At 50.4% G+C, this 24,178-nt stretch overlaps 1 protein-coding gene across 1 annotated transcript in view; it reads right to left on the bottom strand.

The window, feature by feature from the left end:
* Positions 1-24,178, bottom strand: part of LOC144676088 (unconventional myosin-X-like) — a gene marked incomplete at its 5' end in the record, with an annotated part of 64,951 nt that overhangs the window by 21,274 nt on the left and 19,499 nt on the right. The window contains 6 exons of the mRNA XM_078536603.1: positions 2,775-2,911; positions 3,564-3,771; positions 4,909-5,206; positions 6,114-6,237; positions 11,786-11,943; positions 22,674-22,868. Coding sequence (XP_078392729.1) covers positions 2,775-2,911; positions 3,564-3,771; positions 4,909-5,206; positions 6,114-6,237; positions 11,786-11,943; positions 22,674-22,868 — 1,120 coding nt within the window. The remainder of the gene's footprint in view (positions 1-2,774; positions 2,912-3,563; positions 3,772-4,908; positions 5,207-6,113; positions 6,238-11,785; positions 11,944-22,673; positions 22,869-24,178) is intronic.

Below are 24,178 nucleotides of genomic sequence, written 5' to 3'. Positions count from 1 at the left end.
CTGCCCTCGCTCACTCCCCACCTCCCCCCACACACCCACTGCCCTCACCCACTCCCCACCTCCCCCCACACACCCCCTGTCCTCACCCACTCCCCATCTCCCCCCACACACCCCCTGTCCTCATCCACTCCCCACCTCCCCCCACACACCCACTGCCCTCACCCACTCCCCACCTCCCCCTACACCCCCTGTCCTCACCCACACACCCCCACCCCCCACACACCCTCTGTCCTCACCCACTCCCCACCTCACCCCACACACCCCCTGTCCTCACCCACTCCCCACCTCCCCCACACACCCCCTGTCCTCACCCACTCCCCACCTCACCCCACACACCCACTGCCCTCACCCACTCCCCACCTCCCCCCACACACCCACTGCCCTCGCTCACTCCCCACCTCCCCCCACACACCCACTGCCCTCACCCACTCCCCACCTCCCCCCACACACCCCCTGTCCTCACCCACTCCCCATCTCCCCCCACACACCCCCTGTCCTCATCCACTCCCCACCTCCCCCCACACACCCACTGCCCTCACCCACTCCCCACCTCCCCCCACACACCCCCTGTCCTCACCCACTCCCCATCTCCCCCCACACACCCCCTGTCCTCACCCACTCCCCATCTCCCCCCACACACCCCCTGTCCTCACCCGCTCCCCAACTCCCCTCACATACCCCCTGCCCTTACCCACCACACCCTCCGCCCTCACACCCACTGCTTTCACCCATTCCCCACCTCACCCCTCACACCTCTCCACTTCCCACCCTCACCCATTCATCTCTGGCCACAGGTGAGGTGCCAGAGGACTGGACAACAGCTAATGTGGTTCAGCTATTTAAGAAGGGTTGTAGAGATAAGCCAGGGAACTACAGGCTAGTGAGTCTCACGTCAGTGGTAGGGAAGCTATTGGAGAAAATTCTGAAGGAGAGTATCTATCACCACTTGGAGAGGCAAGGTTTGATCAGGGTTAGTCAGCATGGCTTTGTCAGAGGAGGTCATGCCTAACAAATTTGATTGAATTTTTTGAGGAGGTGACCAGGTGTGTAGATGAGGGTAGTGCAGTTGATGTAGTTTATATGGATTTCAGCAAAGCCTTTGACAAGGTCCCAAATGGGAGACTTATAAAGAAGGCAAATGCACATGGGATACAGGGTAATTTGACAAGGTGGATTCAGAATTGGCTTAGTTGTAGGAGACAGAGGGTGATGTCAGAAGGATGCTTTAGTGACTGGAAGCCTGTGTCCAGTGGCGTATCACAGGAATCTGTGCTGGGTCCCCTATTATTCGTCATTTATAATATATATTTATATTGTTAATATAAAACCTGTTATGATCCACGAGTTACCCTGTTTAATAAATCCATCATTTCCTGGTCACTAACCCATTAACTAGCTTATTAATGACCCAGTCAGTAGAATCAGTTGGTTACCATTGGTTACTGAGAGACTAGGTTGAGCTCCCACCTGTTCGAACATGAATGCAAATTCCACTCCATTCTTGGCCACGTTCTCCACATCCAGGAAGCAGTAAACATAGATGACTAAGTGGGGGGTAGGGTTAGTAAGTTTGCGGATGACACAAAGATTGGCCGGGTGGTTAACAGTGAGGTTGAGTGTCTTGGGCTACAGGAAGATATAGACGGGATGGTCAAATGGGCAGATAAGTGGCAGATGGAATTTAACCCTGAAAAGTGTGAGATGATACACTTTGGAAGGAGTAATTTGACAAGGAAGTATTCAATGAACGGCATGACACTAGGAAGTTCTGTGGAACAAAGGGACCTTGGCGTGTGTGTCCATAGATCTCTGAAGGCGGAGGGGCATGTTAGTGGGGTGGTGAAAAAGGCATATGGGACACTTGCCTTTATCAATCGAAGCTTAGATTACAAAAGTAGGGAGGTCATGTTGGAGTTGTATAGAACCTTGGTGAGGCCACAGCTGGAGTACTGTGTGCAGTTCTAGTCGCCACATTATAGGAAGGATGTGATTGCACTGGAGGGGTGCAGAGAAGATTCACCAGGTTGTTGCCTGGGATGAAACATTTAAGTTATGAAGAGAGGTTGGATAGACTTGGGTTGTTTTCGTTGGAGCAGAGAAGACTGAGGGGCGACCTGATCGAGGTGTACAAGATTATGAGGGGCCTGGACAGGATGGATAGGGAGCAGCTGTTCCCCTTAGTTGAAGGGTCAGTCACGAGGGGGCATAAGTTCAAGGTGAGGGGCTGGAGGTTTAGGGGGGATGTGGGGAAAAACCTTTTTGCCCAGAGGGTGGTGACGGTCTGGAATGCGCTGCCTGGGAGGGTGGTGGAGGCGGGTTGCCTCACATCCTTTAAAAAGTACCTGGATGAGCACTTGGCACGTCATAACATTCAAGGCTATGGGCCAAGTGCTGGTAAATGGGATTAGGTAGGTAGGTCAGGTGTTTCTCACGTGTCGGTGCAGACTTGATGGGCCGAAGGGCCTCTTATAAGACCATAAGACATAGGAGCAGAAATTAGGCCATTCAGCCCATTGACTCTGCTCTGCCATTCAATCTTGGCTGATAAGTCTCTGTGATTCTGGGATCCCACCGCTACCCTCCCTCACTCCCCCGTCCGCCTGACCTCCACCCACCATCTCCTCCTGCCCCTTTCTCACTTATTTCCCCAACATGTCCGGTTGCTCATTGCTCCTGCCTCTCTGCACTGAGCAGCCGCCAGCTGATATTTATGGATTTGGAGGCCGGTTTCCTCAGTCTCGGTGTGTCTGGTTCATTGACTGAAACATTCTCACCTCTCAAATTTTGCCAGAATGTCTGCGACGATGACCCTACTCTCGATGGCCCTGTCTCCGTGCTCACTATGTTCAAACAGGGCAAACATATTGCGACTGTCCTCCATCGCCAGGCCTCGGATTAACTTTTCCACAACCTGTTCAAGAGAAAGAAGCAACAGCACATAACAACCATCAGTCCACCCACCCCGAGAGGGGTATCACAGAATAACACTCACTCCAAAAGAAGTATGGGGAGGTATTGTCATTGGGCTAGTAATCCAGAGACCCGGGGAGAATGTTCTGGGGACCCGGGTTCAAATCCCACCACGACAGATGGTGGAATTTGAATTCAATAAAAATCTGGAATTTAAAGTCTAATGATGACCATTGTTGATTGTTGTAAAAACCCATCTGGTTCACTAATGTCCTTTAGGGAAGGAAATCTGCCGTCCTTACCTGGTCTGGCCTACATGTGGCTCCAGACCCACAGCAATGTGATTGACTCTTAAATGCCTGGAACCTACACCACATGGACTGCAGTGGTTCAAGAAGGCGGCTAATCAAGGGCAATTAGGGATGGGTGATGCCCACATCCCATGAATGAATAAAAAAAGGTATCAGTAACGCTCACACCCAGGAAGGATGTCAGTGAGGAAAAACCCACTCCGAGAGGGGTTCAGTGATTAGACGGAGTGGCTGGGTTTAGTGCAAAGTGAATGAACTTTGCCCCAATTCCCCGAAGCTGCTGATTGGAGTAACCAGGCTGACTTTGGCACTGCTTGTTGCTGTTTGCTGTTGGTGCCTCACCTCTCCAGCTGTAGTATGTGAGTTAATGGTGATTTTACACGATCCTCCCCCATGACAGTAAACAGTGGTCACCATCTCCTGGCGGCTGATCAATGCCTGGATCTCCTCCTGGGACGGCACAAACTCTCGTGCTTTGGTTTTCTTTAGGGATTCATTAATGAAGTGGGCATATTTCTCTAACTCAGTTCCGGGGAATTGTTCTTTAATCCTGTGGGAAAACACAGCAGAAACTGCCTCAGGCTCTGAAATGAACAGATATCCAAACAGAAAACGGGCAGGGTAACTCGAAACAGAGCGACACCAGCGCCAGAGCAGAGAACACCGCCTCGGCACACCCACTCAGCCACACCCGCCCGGGCACACCCACCCGGGCACACCGCACAGGCACACCCACTCGGGGACACCGCCCAGGCACACCCGCCCAGGTACACCACCCGGGTACACCCACCCGGGTACACCCACCCGTGCACACCCACCCGGGTACACCGCCTGGGCACACCCACCCGGGGACACCGCCCGGGCACACCCACCCGGGTACACCCACCCGGGCTCCATTATAATAACCCTAACCCACCCGGGGACACCGCCCGGCCTCACCGCCCGGCCACACACCGCCCCGGGTACACCACCCAGGTACACCCACCTGGATACACGACCCGGGCACACCCACCCAGGCACACCCACCCAGGCACACCCACCCAGGTACACCACCTGGGCACACCCACCCGGGGACACTGCCCGGGTACACCACCTGGGCACACCCACCCGGGTACACCACCCGGGCACACCCACCCGGGCACACCCGCCCGGGTACACCTGCCTGGGTACACCCACCCGGGTACACCGCCCGGGTACACCACCCGGGCACACCCACCCGGGGACACCGCCCGGGTACACCACCTGGGCACACCCACCCGGGTACACCGCCCGGGCACACCACCCGGGGACACCCGCCCAGGTACACCACCCGATTACACCACCTGGGCACACCCACCCGGGTACACCGCCCGGGGACACCGCCCGGGGACACCCGCCCGGGGACACCCGCCCGGGGACACTCCCCCCCTCCGGGCTCCATTATAATGAGGTGCATCAGTCTTACTATAGAAACCCTGCAACATGTTACAGCCCAATTTCCAACTTGACTCAGAGATTAAATCACCCAGAATAACAACTTGTAACCTGCAGCCCAAATCCATATAAAGTGAGGATGAGGAATATGGGTATTCTGGGAGTGAATGGGGGGTAAGTGAGGGGAGAGGTCAGCCGGTTGGGTGTCAGGTTAGGGGAGGCATATGAGGGACTGAGGGATTATGGGCAAGTGATTGGCAGCTGTCACTCAAACCTCTTCAGGTGGAATTTGAGGTAGCGAAGAATGGAGCGGCTGGGAAGGAAGGTGCAGCTCATGCAGCTGAGCAGCCGGCAGTGGTGCAGATTCCCTGTGCTATTCGGATGAGGCACGTGGTTGGTTTGTTTGATCAGCTGACAGTAAACCTCATCCCGTAGTGACTTCAGGTCCTGGCAGGTTTGGAGAATTCCCTGAATAATGGGAATGGGATCAGAAATGGCCTCCAGCTCCTGCAGTGAATTGAAGATCCTGACAGCCTCGTCCTGCAGACTCGTGTATCCTTTTTCCTTTTGCACTAGAACGAGGGGGACAGGAAGGCAAGACATTAGTCTGCTGTCTACACCACATTCCCTCAGCTCCTCAGAGATACATCTCTCTGGAGCTCCATTCCTAGAATCTATTCTTTCCTCTGAGGGCTCAACCTCTCCCTGAGCAATAACCCCTCCTTTACCCCACCCCCAAGTCACATTTCTTCTAGCATGAACTTGGCTGGCTATTCAGCTGGGTAGGCATAACCCCCAAACCCAGGAGTCCAACATTCAGCAGCTGTTTGTCCAAACATTCCACTTTTGGGGTGTGTGTGTGGGCGATGGGTGAAGAGGGCCCCTGGGGGAGTAGCAGGGGAGAGGAAGTGTGGGGGATTAGTGGGTGGAGGGCCCCGGGGGTGTGGGGGGTGGATGGTGTGAGGGGGTGGATGACGAGAGCTGCTGTCACTTCTCCTATTGTTAATCCAGCAACTCTAAGGCTAATTATAGCAGCTTTACTGACAGCCCCCAGCCCTCACACCCCAACCCCCGCAACACCCCTTAACCCTAAGGAAGGGAGGAGGAGAGGAGAGGAGAGAGGGAAGGAGGGAGGAGCAGAGAAAAAGAGTTTAGGAATGCAGAGTAGAGAGAAGCAGCAGGGGATAAGGATGAGAGTGGAGAGATTGGGAAAAGGGGAGGGAGGAGTTGAGGGGAGGAGGAGGAGGAATTGGATAAATATTTGAAAAGGATAAATGTGCATAGCTCTGGGGAAAGAGCAAAGGGAGTGGGACCAATTGGGTAACTATTTCAAAGAGCCAGCACAGGTACAATGGGCTGAATGGCCTCCTCCTGCGCTGAAAGATTCTATGTCTTTACACATCCATTCTCTACGACCACAATAACTGTCTTCTGCAAGATTTATGAAGAGAATTGAAGAGGTGTCAAGCAGTTACTCACCATTTAGGTTAATATCCCCATACAGTAACGGCAGGAGTGGGGAGTGCAGTGGATGTTGGGTATAACGTAGGATTGGGTTCCTTCTGTATGTTTGTTCCACAATCTCCGAATTCACACTGTTCTCCTAAAAGATAAAAACAAATTTGCTCTTAGGTTGAAATAAAAAACAGATGGCAGAGTGAAATGTTCTGGAGACGGGACCTCCCCAAGTTCCATTAACACATTCAACAAAGCAAACTATGCCCCAACCTGGAACACACAACACTGAGCCAGTATTACACACCCAAAACTCATCCCAAAGCCAACAAACTGTTCCTGACTATGAGACAGGGTCACACAGGGGGTGACAGTGGTATAGTGTTAATATTACTGGACGAGAGATCCAGAGGCTCAAGCTCAATCGGTTCAAATCCAATCACGGCCACTGGTGGAACTTAAATCCAATTAATCAATCTGGAATTGAAAGCGAGTCTCAGTAACGGTGACCATGAAACTATCATCGATTGCTGTAAAAACCCATCTGGCTCACTAATATCCTTTAGGGAAGATAATCTGCCAGCCTTACCTGGTCTGGCCTACATGTGACTCCTACCCAAGGCAATGTGGTTGACTCTTAACTGCCCTCTGAAATGGCTGAGCAAGCCACTCAATTCAAGGGCAATTCAGAGTGGGCAACAAATGCTGGTCTTGCCAGAGATGCCCACATCCCGTGAAAGAATAAAAAAATCACTTGAATGTGAATTGGACAGGCAGAGAGTGGGAAATGGACACACACAGACACAGACTGACACACAGACGGTTTTTATGATCCCCACCTGAGGTTACCCATGGACAAGCCAGATCCCAGGGTGGAACCCAGTTTGATAGATCCTAACTTTTATTTGTTTGTTTAGATATGTGGAGAGGGGCTACTGACCAGTCAGCTAATGAACTGTCAACAAAATAATAAAACATTTGTTAAACAAGAAAAGATGAACTATATTACAATACACCTTTACCCACAATGATATATTTACAGATAATATACAGATTTGTAAGGATAACACAAGTTACAGCTATCTTATACTCTAATGTTCACAGTAAGTACAGTCCATGTAAACCTATGGCACCCTGTGGTCAGACACACCGCACTCCGAAACCAAGTGACAGATGCCACCTCAAACAAACGCTATGGATCTCTCCTCAATTCCCCCAGATGCTTGTCACACCGAGAGCCAACCAGTCTCACTGAATTCCGTCCTTCACATGAGGGTTTCCAATCTCCACTCTCCAGGAACTCGCTTTGGAATTGAAGAGGGTATTTCCTCCTTTCCAGCAACTAGCACATAGGCCAGTTGAAGAGGTAAAACTACAATCCCCGATCACACAACGACCACAGAGACTCAGGCTTCTTTTACCGGTTTTATTCAAGCATATGCAAGGGAGCCGCAATCATTCCTGAGAAGGAAGATCCAGCTCCCTGACTGATTACATTTCACCACTTTGGTACTTTTTCTTATCACAATACATTTGAGTACATTTGAATATATCCAATCAGTAACCTACACACAGGTACCATGTTAAAACTATCCTATTGAGTACATAAACATGAGATTCTGCTAACCAGTTATTCTAAAGGGTGTATACATAATTATATTATCCAAACAAAATTAAAACACGTTCGCAAAGACTTTGGTTCTCAGAACTGTTTGTGTTTCATCAAAGCCTCCTCTTGTCTTTATATGTCCTCCCATATCTAAGCTAAACCATCTGCCCTGTCCCTATCTGAGAGAGGAGTATCTGCCCCGTCCCTATCTGAGAGAGGAGTATCTGCCCCGTCCCTATCTGAGAGAGGAGTATCTGTCCCGTCCCTATCTGAGAGAGGAGTATCTGCCCAGTCCCTATCTGAGAGAGGAGTATCTGCCCCGTCCCTATCTGAGAGAGGAGTATCTGTCCCGTCCCTATCTGAGAGAGGAGTATCTGCCCTGTCCCTATCTGAGAGATGAGTATCTGTCCCGTCCCTATCTGAGAGAGGAGTATCTGCCCCGTCCCTATCTGAGAGAGGAGTATCTGCCCCGTCCCTATCTGAGAGAGGAGTATCTGCCCCGTCCCTATCTGAGAGAGGAGTATCTGCCCCGTCCCTATCTGAGAGAGGAGTATCTGCCCCGTCCCTATCTGAGAGAGGAGTATCTGTCCCGTCCCTATCTGAGAGAGGAGTATCTGCCCCGTCCCAATCTGAGAGAGGAGTATCTGGCCCGTCCCTATCTGAGAGAGGAGTATCTGCCCTGTCCCTATCTGGGAGAGGAGTATCTGCCTTGTCCCTATTTGGGAGAGGAGTATCTGGCCCGTCCCTATCTGAGAGAGGAGTATCTGGCCCGTCCCTATCTGAGAGAGGAGTATCTGCCCTGTCCCTATCTGAGAGAGGAGTATCTGCCCTGTCCCTATCTGAGAGAGGAGTATCTGTCCGGTCCCTATCTGAGAGAGGAGTATCTGCCCTGTCCCTATCTGAGAGAGGAGTATCTGTCCGGTCCCTATCTGAGAGAGGAGTATCTGCCCTGTCCCTATCTGAGAGAGGAGTATCTGTCCCGTCCCTATCTGAGAGAGGAGTATCTGGCCCGTCCCTATCTGAGAGAGGAGTATCTGGCCCGTCCCTATCTGAGAGAGGAGTATCTGGCCCGTCCCTATCTGAGAGAGGAGTATCTGTCCTGTCCCTATCTGGGAGAGGAGTATCTGCCCCGTCCCTATCTGAGAGAGGAGTATCTGCCCTGTCCCTATCTGAGAGAGGAGTATCTGCCCCGTCCCTATCTGAGAGAGGAGTATCTGGCCCGTCCCTATCTGAGAGAGGAGTATCTGCCCTGTCCCTATCTGAGAGAGGAGTATCTGGCCTGTCCCTATCTGAGAGAGGAGTATCTGGCCCGTCCCTATCTGAGAGAGGAGTATCTGCCCCGTCCCTATCTGGGAGAGGAGTATCTGCCCCGTCCCTATCTGGGAGAGGAGTATCTGCCCCGTCCCTATCTGAGAGAGGAGTATCTGCCCCGTCCCTATCTGAGAGAGGAGTATCTGCCCCGTCCCTATCTGAGAGAGGAGTATCTGGCCCATCCCTATCTGAGAGAGGAGTATCTGGCCCGTCCCTATCTGAGAGAGGAGTATCTGGCCCGTCCCTATCTGAGAGAGGAGTATCTGCCCCGTCCCTATCTGGGAGAGGAGTATCTGGCCCGTCCCTATCTGAGAGAGGAGTATCTGCCCTGTCCCTATCTGAGAGGGGAGTATCTGGCCCGTCCCTATCTGAGAGAGGAGTATCTGCCCCGTCCCTATCTGAGAGAGGAGTATCTGCCCCGTCCCTATCTGGGAGAGGAGTATCTGCCCTGTCCCTATCTGGAAGAGGAGTATCTGCTCTGTCCCTATCTGGGAGAGGAGTATCAGCCTCGTCCCTATCTGAGAGAGGAGTATCTGCCCTGTCCCTATCTGAGAGAGGAGTATCTGCCCTGTCCCTATCTGGGAGAGGAGTATCTGCCCTGTCCCTATCTGGGAGAGGAGTATCTGCCCAGTCCCTATCTGAGAGAGGAGTATCTGCCCCGTCCCTATCTGAGAGAGGAGTATCTGCCCTGTCCCTATCTGAGAGAGGAGTATCTGCCCTGTCCCTATCTGAGAGAGGAGTATCTGTCCCGTCCCTATCTGAGAGAGGAGTATCTGCCCTGTCCCTATCTGAGAGAGGAGTATCTGCCCTGTCCCTATCTGGGAGAGGAGTATCTGCCCTGTCCCTATCTGAGAGAGGAGTATCTGCCCTGTCCCTATCTGAGAGGAGTATCTGTCCCGTCCCTATCTGAGAGAGGAGTATCTGCCCCGTCCCTATCTGAGAGAGGAGTATCTGCCCCGTCCCTATCTGAGAGAGGAGTATCTGCCCTGTCCCTATCTGAGAGAGGAGTATCTGCCCTGTCCCTATCTGAGAGAGGAGTATCTGCCCCGTCCCTATCTGAGAGAGGAGTATCTGCCCTGTCCCTATCTGAGAGAGGAGTATCTGCCCTGTCCCTATCTGAGAGAGGAGTATCTGCCCCGTCCCTATCTGAGAGAGGAGTATCTGCCCCGTCCCTATCTGAGAGAGGAGTGTCTGCCCTGTCCCTATCTGAGAGAGGAGTATCTGTCCTGTCCCTATCTGAGAGAGGAGTATCTGCCCTGTCCCTATCTGAGAGGGGAGTATCTGCCCTGTCCCTATCTGAGAGAGGAGTATCTGCCCTGTCCCTATCTGGGAGAGGAGTATACCTAGTCTAACGTTATGCCATGTTTTATCTCCAGTCCAGCTCTCAAGGCTTCACCACATCGTTGCACCACTTGAATGGTTCTGCCTGTGACTGGACATTAGCTCATCTCTTGAAACTGTGTAGCTCCTTTGTGTGCGATATACATCTGCTTACCCTCAGCTATCATTAGGTTTAGCATCCATGGCTGCTTGGAGATTTTAAGTGTTCTTCAGTAAATTCTTACAATGTTCTCATTTAGCATTTTTAATTTTCCCCTAACAGAATCTTCTCCCAAACCAACGCTTGCTCTCAGGTGCCTTCTGCAAAGGTTCACCTCCGGGCTTTTCAAACTCTCCTTCCAATGTTCCTCTTCCCTGGGTCACCACACGTGTTCAAAATTTCTTCCACACACTCTCTCTCACCAACTCAGTCATTAACAGTACACCACTGCTTCACATGCCCATAGCAAAGAGTTACAGACCTTCAGTTGTCTCATTGAACTTTCTAACCTCTCGCTGTAAGTCTGCTTCCTTTAAACTTGAAGCCTTTCTCTCTGATCCTGACTTTCACTCCCACAGGACAGGACCTTATCTAGTATTCTGTCCTTCCTCTGACTAGAAGTTCTTCTTGGGACTTTCTCCTGTTCCACTCCCCTGAACTTGGGGAATTTCTTCTTTAGCTTGGGTCCTGATATCTGTCCCCTTTGCCCCAGTCTCTCTTTGACAGCTACTTTTAACCAACTTTAGTTTGGGAACTGGCTATCTGAGTCTTCTAGACTGCTTCTGTTTGGCAGCTGTCCTCAAAACTGAACTTAAACAGCTTCCAAATCAAACTGCTGTTTCTAGTTTCTTCAGTGTGTCTGTGGGAGGGACCTGCCTCTCTGGACCTCTGTTGCTAAGCAACAGCCCAAGTTTTTTATTCTTGTTTGCTTTACTTATCTCAGATTCGTAAAACTCTCATTAGAATTTCAGAAACCTTTTCAAGCGAAACTAAAACTCAATTTGTCCTTTTCTTAACATACAAATACAGGTGTACAAATCAAACTTAAACATTAAAGCTAAACCTCATTCCTAACACCAACAAACACCAATATAACTTACTTAAACTATCTCCATTTCCTAACAACTGACAGGCAGATACAAAGGCACATGCACAGAAACAGACAGACACACAAACATGACACAAACCAGTACAAGCTGACACACATGCTCATTGTGATTGGATGAATCTCTGCCATGCAATTTGATTCATCTTTTCATTGGTTGCTGCCTTGCTGATTGGAGATGGGATCCAGCGTATAAGAGTTCATATTGGATGTTCTGTATTCACACAGATTAGCAGCTGCAGACACCAGCTCCCAATTACTGAGCTGCCATTAGATCCGGTATCTCACCAATGACCAATGGGATAGCACCCTGAGCTAACTGGAATCTATTGGCTATTAGCTCTCCTTACCTTGATGTCACGAATCAGCTGCTGGGTCGGGGTTTCTATGGGAACCTTGTTGTCGATGACATTCTGAATGGCAGTAGTCCAGCGCATTGCCTCATTCAGTAACTTGGTATAAAGGCGATACGAATGCTTCCTGCCATGGATCACAAAGTGCCAGTAACCTAGAGACAGCAAAGGGTCAGAACAGGTAACACAAGATTAGCTGGGGGGCGGGGGGCATGGGGTGCAGGGGCAGGGAGTGGTGATAGGATCATGGATGGGGAGGCACCAACTACACTATTACTGCATTAATACTGCACTACACATGGATACTTTGGGAGTAACATTCCTGGACATTGATACTCCAGGAGTAACATTGCTGGACACACTGATATTCCAGCAGTAAAATTTCTGGACACACTGATACTCTAGGAGTAATATTCCTGGACATTGATAGCCTGGGAGCAACTTTCCTGGACGCACGGATACTCTGGGAGTAACATTCCTGAACACACAGATACTCTGGGAGAAATATTGGTGGACACACTGATACTTTGGGAGTAACATCCCTGGACATTGATACTCCAGGAGTTACATTTTTCAACACACTGGTACTCCAGGAGTCAAATTCCTTGACACTGATTGTCTGGGAGTAACCTTCCTGGGCACACTGATACTCCAGTAGTAACATTCCTGGACACACCGATACTCCGGGAGTAACATTTCTGGACACACTGATACTCCGAAGTAACATTCCTGTACAGACTGATACCCCTGGAGTAACATTCTTGGACAAACTGATACTTTGTGAGTGGCATTCCTGGATATTGATACTCTGGGAGTAACATTGCTGGACACACTGACACTCCAGGAGTAACATTCCTGGACACACTGACACTCCAGGAGTAACATTCCTGGACCCTGAAACTCCAGTAGTAACATTCCTGGACACACCGATACTCCGGGAGTAACATTTCTGGACACACTGATACTCCGAAGTAACATTCCTGTATAGACTGATACCCCTGGAGTAACATTCTTGGCCAAACTGATACTTTGTGAGTGGCATTCCTGGATATTGATACTCTGGGAGTAACATTGCTGGACACACTGACACTCCAGGAGTAACATTCCAGGACAAACTAATACTTTGGGAGTAACATTCCTGGGCATTGATACTTCGGGAGTAACATTCCTGGATACACTGATACTTCAGGAGAAACATTGCTGGACACACTGATACTTTGGAAGAAACATTCCTGGACATTGATACTCCGGGAGTAACATTCCTGGACAAATTGATTGTGTGTAAAATTCCTGGACATCGATACTCCGGGAGTTACATTCTTCGACACACTGATACTCTGAAGTAACATTCCTGGACAAACTGATACTTTGGGAGTAACATTCCTGGACATTGATACTCCAGGAGTAACATTCCTTAATGCACTGATACTCCAGGAATAAAATCCCTCGACACCTATTCCGGAAGTAATATTCCTGGACACACTGATACTCCAGGAATAACATTCCTGGACAAACTGATACTTTGGGAGTAACATTCCTGGACACACCGATACTCCAGGAGTAACATTCCTAGACACTGATACTCCAACAGTAACATTCCTGGACACACTAATACTCTGGGATTAACATTCATGGACACACTGATACTTCGGGAGTAACATTCCTGGACAGATTGATACTCCAGGAGTAACATCCTTGGACACTGATACTCTGGCAGTAACATTCCTTGACACAGATACCCCAAGAGTAACATTCCTAGATACTGTTACTCCAGGAACAACATTCCTGTATACACCGATACTCCAGGAGTAACATTCCTGGACACACTGACACTCCAGGAATATCATTCCTGGACACACTGACACTCTGGGAGTAACATTTCTGGATGCTAGTACTCCTGGTGTAACATTGCTGGACACACTGATACTCCTGCAAAACATTCCTGGGCACACTGGTACTCCTGGAGCAACATTCCTGGACACCAATGTTACTCCTGGAAACATTCCTTGATACACTGGATGGAATCATCCCAGATTTGCACAAAGTGTGGGAACGGGTAGGAAAAAAGTTGCTTTATTCGCCGGCCGCAATAGCGGCTTTTTGTGCCCCATCGTCACATTCCTGGCGTGTCCTGCCTCACTAGAGGAGAGTGCAAGAGGAGGACCCTGGGACAGGCAATCAGCAGCATCTAAAACTATCAGCGGCAGGAGATAGAGTGAATAAAGAGCGGGGGGGAGTGAATAAAGAGCCGGGGGGGAGTGAGTAAAGAGCGGGTGGGGGGGAGTGAATAAAGAGCGGGGGGGGTAGTGAATAAAGAGCGGGGGGGAGAGAGTGAATAAAGAGCAGGGGGGCAGACAGAGACAGAGGCCGAGGCCCCACCCCCACAATGATTCAAACCAACACTGAGAAAACAAAGAGTGACGCCACGGGAGAGCAGGCAGGTGATTGGCTGGTGAATATTTCAGCATTTCGCTTTGTTTTAGGTTTAAATTAGCAGCTGAGTGACTACCACCTGTTGATTGTTATTAACTTAGTAACTTAAGGATGGGGGAAATTCAATAAATAATAAAGGTTAAACAACAGAAAAGAACGAGAGCAGAACGGCTGTACATAGAGCGGGAGTTTACCTGTGAGGGAGTGAAGCGGCTGAATAAAGAGCGGAGCAGCTGTATATAGAGCGGGAGTTTACCTGTGAGGGAGCGGAGCGGCTGTATAAAGAGTCAGAGCAGTGCGGCTGTACATATATATAGCAGGAGTTTACCTGTGAGGGAGCTGTATAAAGAGTCAGAGCGGTGCGGCTATATTAAGAGTGGAGCAGCTGTATAAAGAGTGGGAGAAAAATGTGATATACTTAAACAAATTAGCATTGAGAGGGAGGAGGTATTAGTGGTTTTAGAGAGCTTAAAAGTGGATAAATCTCCAGGCCCAGGTGAGATGTATCCCAGGCTGCTATGTGAGACAAGGGGGAGATCGCAGGGGCTCTGACACTAATTTTCAAATCCTCTCTGGCCACAGGAGAGGTGCCAGAGGACTGGAGGACAGCGAATGTGGTACCGTTATTCAAGAAGGGTAGTAGGGATAAACCAGGTAATTACAGGCCAGTGAGTCTAACATCAGTGGTAGGGAAACTATTGGAAAAAATTCTGAGGGACAGGGTTAATCTACACTTGGAGAGGCATGGATTATTCAGGGATAGTCAGCATGGCTTTGTCAGGGGGAGATCATGTCTAACAAATTTGATTGAATTTTTCGAGGAGGTGACTAGGTGTGTAGATGAGGGTAGTGTAGTTGATGTAGTCTACATGGACTTCAGTAAGGCTTTTGACAAAGCCCTGCATGGGAGACTGGTCAAGAAGGTAAGAGCCCATGGGATCCAGGGCAATTTGGCAAATTGGATCCAAAATTGGCTTAGTGGCAGGAGGCAGAAGGTGATGGTTGAAGGTTGTGTTTGCGATTGGAAGCCTGTGACGAGTGGTGTACCGCAGGAATCGGTGCTGAGACCCTTGCTGTTTGTTGTGTATATAAATGATTTAGACGTGAATATAGGAGGTATGATCGGTAAGTTTGCAGATGACACAAAAATTGGTGGTGTTGTAAATAGTGAGGAGGAAAGCCTTAGATTACAGGACGATATAGATGGGCTGGTAAGATGGGCAGAGCAGTGGCAAATGGAATTTAATCCTGAGAAGTGTGAGGTGATGCATTTTGGGAGGATTAACACAGGTAGATAAGGTGGTTAAGAAGGCATATGGGATACTTACCGTTATTAGCTAAGGCATAGAATATAAGAGCAGGAAGGTTGTGATGGAGCTGTATAAAATGCTAGTTGGGCCACAGCTGGAGTACTGTGTGCAGTTCTGGTCGCCACACTATAGGAAGGATGTGATTGCACTGGAGGGGGTGCAGAGGAGATTCACCAGGATGTTGCCTGGGCTGGAGGGTTTCTGATATGAAGAGAGACTGGATAGGCTGGGGTTGTTTTCCTTAGAGCAGAGAAGGTTGAGGGGGGACCTGATAGACGTCTACAAAATTATGAAGGGTTTAGATAGGAAGAAACTTTCCCCTTTAGCGGTGGTGTCAATAAACAGGGGACATAGATTTAAGGTAAGGAGCAGGAGGTTTAGAGGGGATTTGAGGAGGGATTTTTTCACCCAGAGGGTGGTTGGAATCTGGAACACACTGACTGAGGGGGTGGTAGAGGCAGGAACCCTCACAACATTGAAGAAGTATTTAGATGAGCACTTGAAACACCAGAGCATACAGGGCTACAGGCCAAGTGCTGGGAAATGGGATTAGAATAGAAAGGTGCTTGATGGTTGGCACAGACACAATGGGCCGAAGGGTCTGTTTCTGTGCTGTATAACTCTATCACTCTATGCATTCACAGGAAACAGACCAGATTGCTGGCGGCTGGGCTCGAATTTTCCCACCACGCCATGAGTTCAGCGCTTCCTCATTCCGGGCGCCACGTTTAAATGGCACCAGAGCGCAGACTACTCCTGCCTACAGACAAGAACTGCTCCAGGCGAGAGGTGGCCCCGAAAGCAAAGGAGATGCCAGCCCCCAAATTTAGCGATGTATTTCTGGGCCACCTGCTGGATGCAGTGGTAACATTGCCACAATGTCCTGGCCTCCCATTCTGACCGTAGGAGGCCCACCAGAATCATCAATCTGGCCTGGGGGACGGTGGCAGCGGCGGTCAGTGCCACTGGAGCACAGAGGAGGTCAGCAGGAAGGGGATGAATGGTCTCATCCGTTCCGTCAGGGCAAGTCAACCACCTCATCACTCTCAACAAACACTCCCAAACCCATCACACATCCACAGGGATCTCTCACCTCGAGGGACAACATCACTAACTCTCACACACACCCTCACATCTCCATCAGGTTCCTACCCTCTGGAGCTTGTGTCCACATCCTGTCCATGGCTCCATTCAGCATACTGGCTGGTTCACAAGAGCAGGGAGAGGTCCCAGACCAGGGGCGGAGTGGCCCACATTAGACCCCTCACTCACTTTGAGGAGTGTGCCATCGCGCTGACTGGTGAGGATGTAGATACTGCCTGCGGTGACGGTGAGGTCAGCGGCAAATACCCACCTGAAAATCCTGCACCACATCATCCCTCTCTCAACGCAACTGTGAGTGCTCTCTCTCCTGCTTTTGATTCTGTTGCCTGCACTAATCATCTCTAATTTGGTTCACAGGGAGCTCTGTCAAGCGACCGACGCCCTCAGCAAACCAGTCCCTCAGCTCCAGTGAAGACGACACCTCCTTCACTGAAGCAGCCTGGAAGACCTGTCACAGCGCTTACCCACACCCTCCACCAGCTCAGAGACACACACCTCAGTGGGACCTAGATCTAGAGCAGGCTCGGGTTCAAAATCTGATGGTCACCGCATGGACATGGGTCTGTAGCAGGAGGAGGCAGGTTCAGCCGAGCTCCCCAGTGCTTGGGGGACTGCTGGGGAAGAGGCATCTGTGAGGTCCGAATCAGATAACGAGCCTCTGGATTTGGACTTCCAACTCATCATGGAGAGTCAGCAGAAGGCGGGGAAACATCACACAGAGCTGTTGGAAGCCCTCAACAGAGTGGCATGTGTGCAGAGGAGTTTTTCCGCTTGCTTTCTGATGAAATGGTGCCCATATGTGCTCGTATGGAGGTCCCCATGGGGAGGGTGGCAGACACCCTGGAGACCCTGGTCCAGCAGAATGAGGAGATGCGTGCAGACCTGCACTCCATCGCGGCAGCCATGGAGGGGTTTCTGCAGTGGCAACACGAGAGGGAAACGGGGCACTCGATGTCTCTCCAGGTGCTCCTTCCCCTCAAGGTGTCAGGCCAGAGCCCATAGCACAGGAAAGGAGGAGGAACGGCAGGTGGACACCTCTGGGTCATCCACTCAGGAATCTCAGAGGCTGTCCACTCCCTCCGAGTCCCCTTTGCCTGTGACCTCCCTCAACCTTGTTCTCCGTCATTGCAGAGGGAGCAGCCAGCCTACAGGAGAACAGCCAAAGCAATCTGGGGCCTTCCAAGCTTCAGTTCTTCAGAGGACACACACCAAAGTTATCAGAGGCAACAGGGCCAACCACTAAGATAAAAGCAAAATTCTGCAGATGCTGGAAATCTGAAACAAAAACAGCAAATGCTGGAAAAACTCAGCAGGTCTGACAGTCTCTGTGGACAGAAAAACAGAGTTAACATTTCGAGTCAACATGACTCTTCTTCAGAGTTAAAGAGCAGTAAAAATGTGATGAAATTTATACTGTTTAAGGGGGGTGGAGCAGGTGAATCATAGAATCATAGTGCAGAAGAGGCTCTTCGGCCCATCGGGTCTGCACCGACACGTGAGAAACACCTGACCTACCTACCTAATCCCATTTACCAGCACTTGGCCCATAGCCTTGAATGTTATGATGTGCCAAGTGCTCATCCAGGTACTTTTTAAAGGATGTGAGGCAACCCGCCTCCACCACCCTCCCAGGCAGTGCATTCCAGACCGTCACCACCCTCTGGGTAAAAAAGTTTTTCCTCACATCCCCCCTAAACCTCCTGCCCCTCACCTTGAACTTATGCCCCCTCGTGACTGACCCTTCAACTAAGGGGAACAGCTGCTCCCTATCCACCCTGTCCATGCCCCTCATAATCTTGTACACCTCGATCAGGACGCCCCTCAGTCTTCTCTGCTCCAACGAAAACAACCCAAGTCTATCCAACCTCTCTTCATAACTTAAATGTTTCATCCCAGGCAACATCCTGGTGAATCTCCTCTGCACCCCCTCCAGTGCAATCACATCCTTCCTATAATGTGGCGACCAGAACTGCACACAGTAGTCCAGCTGTGGTCTCACCAAGGTTCTATACAGCTCCAACATGACCTCCCTATTTTTGTAATCTATGCCTCGATTGATAAAGGCAAGTGTCCCATATGCCTTTTTCACCACCCCACTAACATTCCCCTCCGTCTTCAGAGATCTATGGACATACACGCCAAGGTCCCTTTGTTCCTCAGAACTTCCTAGTGTTATGCCGTTCATTGAATACTTCCTTGTTAAATTACTCCTTCCAAAGTGTTTCATCTCACACTTTTTAGGGTTAAATTCCATCTGCCACTTATCTGCCCATTTGACTATCCCATCTATATCTTCCTGTAGCCCAAGACCCTCAACCTCACTGTTAACCACCCGGCCAATCTTTGTGTCATCCGCAAACTTACTAATCCTACCCCCGACACAGTCATCTATGTCGTTTATATAAATGACAAATAATAGGGGACCCAGCACAGATCCCTGTGGTATGCCACTGGACACTGGCTTCCAGTTACTAAAGCAGCCTTCTGTCATCACCCTCTGTCTCCTACAATTAAGCCAATTTTGAATCCACCTGATCAAATTACCCTGTATCCCATGTGCATTTGCTTTCTTTATAAGTCTCCCATGTGGGACCTTGTCAAAGGCTTTGCTGAAATCCATATAAACTTCAACTGCACTACCCTCATCTACATACCTGGTCACCTCCTCAAAAAATTCAATCAAATTTGTTAGGCATGACCTCCCTCTGACAAAGCCATGCTGACTATCCCTGATTAAACCTTGCCTCTCCAAGTGGAGATAGATACTCTCCTTCAGAATTTTCTCCAATAGTTTCCCTACCACTGACGTGAGATTCACTGGTCTGCAGTTCCCTGGCTTATCTCTACAACCCTTCTTAAATAGCGGAACCACATTAGCTGTTCTCTAGTCCCTTGGCATCTCCCCCATGGCCAGAGAGTAATTAAAAATTTGGGTCAGAGTCCCTGCGATCTCCTCCCTTGCCTTCCTCAGCAGTCTGGGACACAAATCATCTGGACCTGGAGATTTGTCAACTTTTAAGCCTGCCAACACCTCCAATACCTTGTCACTCCCTATATCAATTTGCTTAAGAACCTCGCAGTCTCTCTCCCCGAGATCGATACCTTCATCCTCATTCTCTTGGGTGAAGACAGATGTGAAGCTAGATAGAGGGCCAGCGATAGGTGGAGGCAAAGGAGAGATTGACAAAGATGTCATGAACAAAAGGACAAAGGGGTGTTAATGGTAGTGGTACTGGCTAAAGGAGGTGCTAATAGTGGCATTAAGGTCAGAAAGCAGAATGTGGTAATAGCACGATAAGGGTAAACACTCTGGAAAGAACAACATGAACAAGTGACAGATGGCCCTAGTGGGGGTGGGGTGGTCGGAGGGGACAGTGGTGGAAATAAGATCGAAAATAGCATAAAGGGTGGGGATAAAACAGTGAATAAACATGAAAATAAATAAAAGTAAAAATAATTGGATCAAAAATAAAAATTTAAAAATGAAAATAAATATTGAAAAAAGGGGTGAGGATGGAGGAGAGAGTTCATGGTCTGAAGTTCTTGTTCTTTCCAGAGTGCTATCCCTTATACTGCTATTATCACATTCTGCTTTCTGACCTTAATGCCACTATCAGCACCTACTTTAGCCAGTATCACTACCATTAACACCCCTTTGTCCTTTTGCTCATGACATCTTTGTCAATCTCTCCTTTGCCTTCACCTATCACTGGCCCTCTATCCAGCTTCATCTATCCCACCCCCTTAAACAGTATAAATTTCATCACATTTTTACTTCTCTTTAGCTCTGAAGAAGAGTCACCTGGACTCGAAACATTAACTCGGTTTCTCTCTCCACAGAGGCTGTCAGACCTGCTGAGTCTTTCCAGCATTTCTGTTTTTGGGCCAACACTGCACAGGCTGTCTCCGCCCCTGCTGTGGATGTCAGGGCAGCGCCTAGATGTGGTAGGCCTAGATAAGTTAAGAAATTCTGGTCACAGGTGGTTGCACGGGTGAACAGTTGTGTGTGTGTGTGTGTGTGGCAGGGCCTTTCGGAGCCTCATGCAGGCACTCTCCCATGCACACGGAGCCTTCCTCCATTACACTCATCTCAACGTCCCGAGCATTTTCAATGCTCCTGATGTGGTTCACTTCCAGTTGTCCATCTGAGCTGAGCTGTATCTCCATCCACTCACTGATCACACTCCCACGCAGCACCTGTGCCAGTCCAACTCGAGGCTCCACTCACTTTTGATTTTGACAACGATCGTCGTAGTCAGATTTTTTCTCATCTTCCTTGTCCTTTCCCCTCCCCCAGTCACCCATGTCCTTTTCCCCATCACTGTCAACCCCAGCCCCCAGCATCACCTTCCACCTCCCAACTGTCACCTACCAACCCGAACCCTTTTCTTTCCAGGATGTCCAGGTGAATGTGCATATTCCCTACCTTCCTGAGAATCCCATCCCCATCCACATTCACCTCCCTGACCTCCTCCTCCACACTCCCAGGGTCTGTGTTTGCCTTAGAGTCCCCACCAACCACCATCGCCATCCCTTCTACTGCTACCGTCGCACCCTCAACCTCCCACCTTATAGGCTCCCTCTGTCCCTATCATACTCACCATTCCCTCCTACCATGCCCGCCCTCAGTTCTCTCCCCAGCAGGCAGTCATTGACTCCACAGACCCCTCCCTTGCACGTTCACCTGGAGATCACCCACCCCTCGCTCCCTCCTCTACCCTTACTCTCTCCTCCACCCTTACTCCCTCCTCCCCGCTTATTCCCTCCTCTAACCCCGGACACCTTCCTCTCCCTGGGCTGCTTCCCCCCTCTGAACTTCTTCCCTTCTTCGAACTCCTTCCCTCCCCCCTTACACCTACCTCCCCACTTGCCGTATTCTCTCCCGTTACACCCTCCTCCAGTACTCCCTCCTCCCCCCTCCAAACCTCACCCCCAGTACACCTTCCTCTCACAGTCAAACCTAGACCTTCCTCTCCCCCATCGCCCTTGCTGACCATCCTTAGCAGCCCATGGCCAAGACTGTGATGTTCTGAAGCAGAACCTGAGACACGAACAGAGACCTCCCACCTTCCGTGAGCTGCTTCATGGAACCATGTCCATGAGAATCTACCCAGCATGTGATGCACGTGTTCCTCCAGGGACTAGTAGCTGTAGGGCTCCAGCATCTTCTTCTCCTCGGATGTCCATGAAATGATAACAGTAAGGTCCATCTTCTGCGAGTCACACTTGTCCAGACGTACACGCTGGCCAAACGGTAAATCAGGAGTGGGGGGCCGATTCCGGTCGGGAGTTACTTTGCATCCCATTAGTGGACACCATCGGATGATCCCACTGTGCTTTCGCGCCGGCATGAAACTGATTTTTGGCTTTCTCGCCATGTTGTTCCCTCCCTTGCCCAACATGACACCCAACACTAATGGGCCAGAAAATTCCAGCCACTGATACTCTGGGAGCAACATTCCTAGACACACTGATACTTCTGGAGTAACTTTCCTGGATGCACTAATATTCCAGGAGTAACCTTCCTGGATTCACTGATACTCCTGGCATAACATTCCTGAACACACTGATACTCCGGGTTAACATTCCTGGTCATTGATACTCCAGGAGTAACATTCCTGGACACACAGATACATGGGGAGTAACATTTATGGACACACTGATACTCTAGACATAACACTCCTGGACTCTTTGATGCTCTGGGAGACATATTCCTGGACATTGATACTCCAAGAGTAACATTTTTGGACATTGATACTCTGAGAGTAACCTTCCTGGACATTGATACTTCAGGAGTAACATTCATGGAAATTGATACTCTAGGAGTAACTTTCCTGGACATTGATACTCCAGGAGTAACATTTCTGGACACTGATACTCTGGGAGTAACTTTCCTGGACATTGATAGTCCAGGAGTAACATTCCTGGACATTGATACTCCGGGAGTGGGTGATGAGTATCATTGAATGATAGCAGCAATCCCTCGCTCAGACCTGTGTTGAATCAATAAGAAAAGGTTTCACATTCTTTTCCAGCACCTGTTTCTCTGAAGGATTTATCATCAGGTTGAATAACAGAGCAGAGGCTGTTCAACACCAAGGTCCCCAACTTGGATGAGCTGCGTTCTGCAGATTTATAATAATCCAATGAGTTATTGTTCAACAGGAACCAGCGTTTCTTCAGTTTCAGCGATGAGGTTTTTGCACTGCTCTTCATCTCCTTATGGAGCCAACCTGGAACAGAACAGATAGGGTCAGCACAGTGAGCTTTCAATCCACACAGCACCATCCCCCAACCCCCGCCACACAGAGAGACGCACCACACAGAGAGAGACCCACCACACACAGAGAGACCCACCACACACAGAGAGACCCACCACACACAGAGAGACCCACCGCAAACAGAGAGACCCCCCACACAGAGAGACCCCCCACACAGAGAGACCCCCCACACAGAGAGACCCCCACAGAGAGAGACCCACCACACAGAGACCCACCACACAGAGACCCCCCACACAGAGAGAGACCCACCACACAGAGAGAGACCCACCACACAGAGAGAGACCCCCCACACAGAGAGACCCACCACACTGAGAGAGACCCCCCACACAGAGAGACCCACCACACAGAGAGAGACCCCCCACACAGAGAGAGACCCCCCACACAGAGAGAGACCCCCACACACAGAGAGAGACCCCCACACACAGAGAGAGACCCCCACACACAGAGAGACCCACCACACAGAGAGAGACCCCCCACACAGAGAGACCCCCCACACACAGAGAGAACCCCCACACACAGAGAGAACCCCCACACACAGAGAGACCCCCCACACACAGAGAGACCCCCCACACACAGAGAGACCCCCCACACACAGAGAGACCCCCCCACACAGAGAGAGACCCCCCACACAGAGAGAGACCCCCCACACAGAGAGAGACCCCCCACACAGAGAGAGACCCCCCACACAGAGAGAGACCCCCCACACAGAGAGACCCCCCACACAGAGAGACCCCCCCACACACAGAGAGACCCCCACACACAGAGAGACCCCCACACACAGAGAGACCCACCACACAGAGAGAGACCCCCACACAGAGAGAGACCCACCACACGGAGAGAGACCCCACACGGAGAGAGACCCACCACACAGAGAGAGACCCACCACACAGAGAGAGATCCCCACACGGAGAGAGACCCACCACACGGAGAGAGACCCCACACAGAGAGAGACCCCACACAGAGAGAGACCCCCACACACAGAGAGACCCCCCACACAGAGAGAGACCCCCCACACAGAGAGACCCCCCACACAGAGAGACCCCCCACACACAGAGAGACCCCCCACACACAGAGAGACCCCCACACGGAGAGAGCACCACCACACGGAGAGAGACCCCACACGGAGAGAGACCCACCACACAGAGAGAGACCCCCACACAGAGAGAGACCCCCACACAGAGAGAGACCCACCACACGGAGAGAGACCCCACACAGAGAGAAACCCCCACACACAGAGAGACCCCCACACACAGAGAGACCCC

The sequence above is a fragment of the Cetorhinus maximus genome, unplaced genomic scaffold, assembly GCF_964194155.1.
Source record: "Cetorhinus maximus unplaced genomic scaffold, sCetMax3.hap1.1 HAP1_SCAFFOLD_1349, whole genome shotgun sequence".
NCBI lineage: Eukaryota > Metazoa > Chordata > Chondrichthyes > Lamniformes > Cetorhinidae > Cetorhinus > Cetorhinus maximus.
This window is presented reverse-complemented; position numbering and strand designations above follow the sequence as displayed.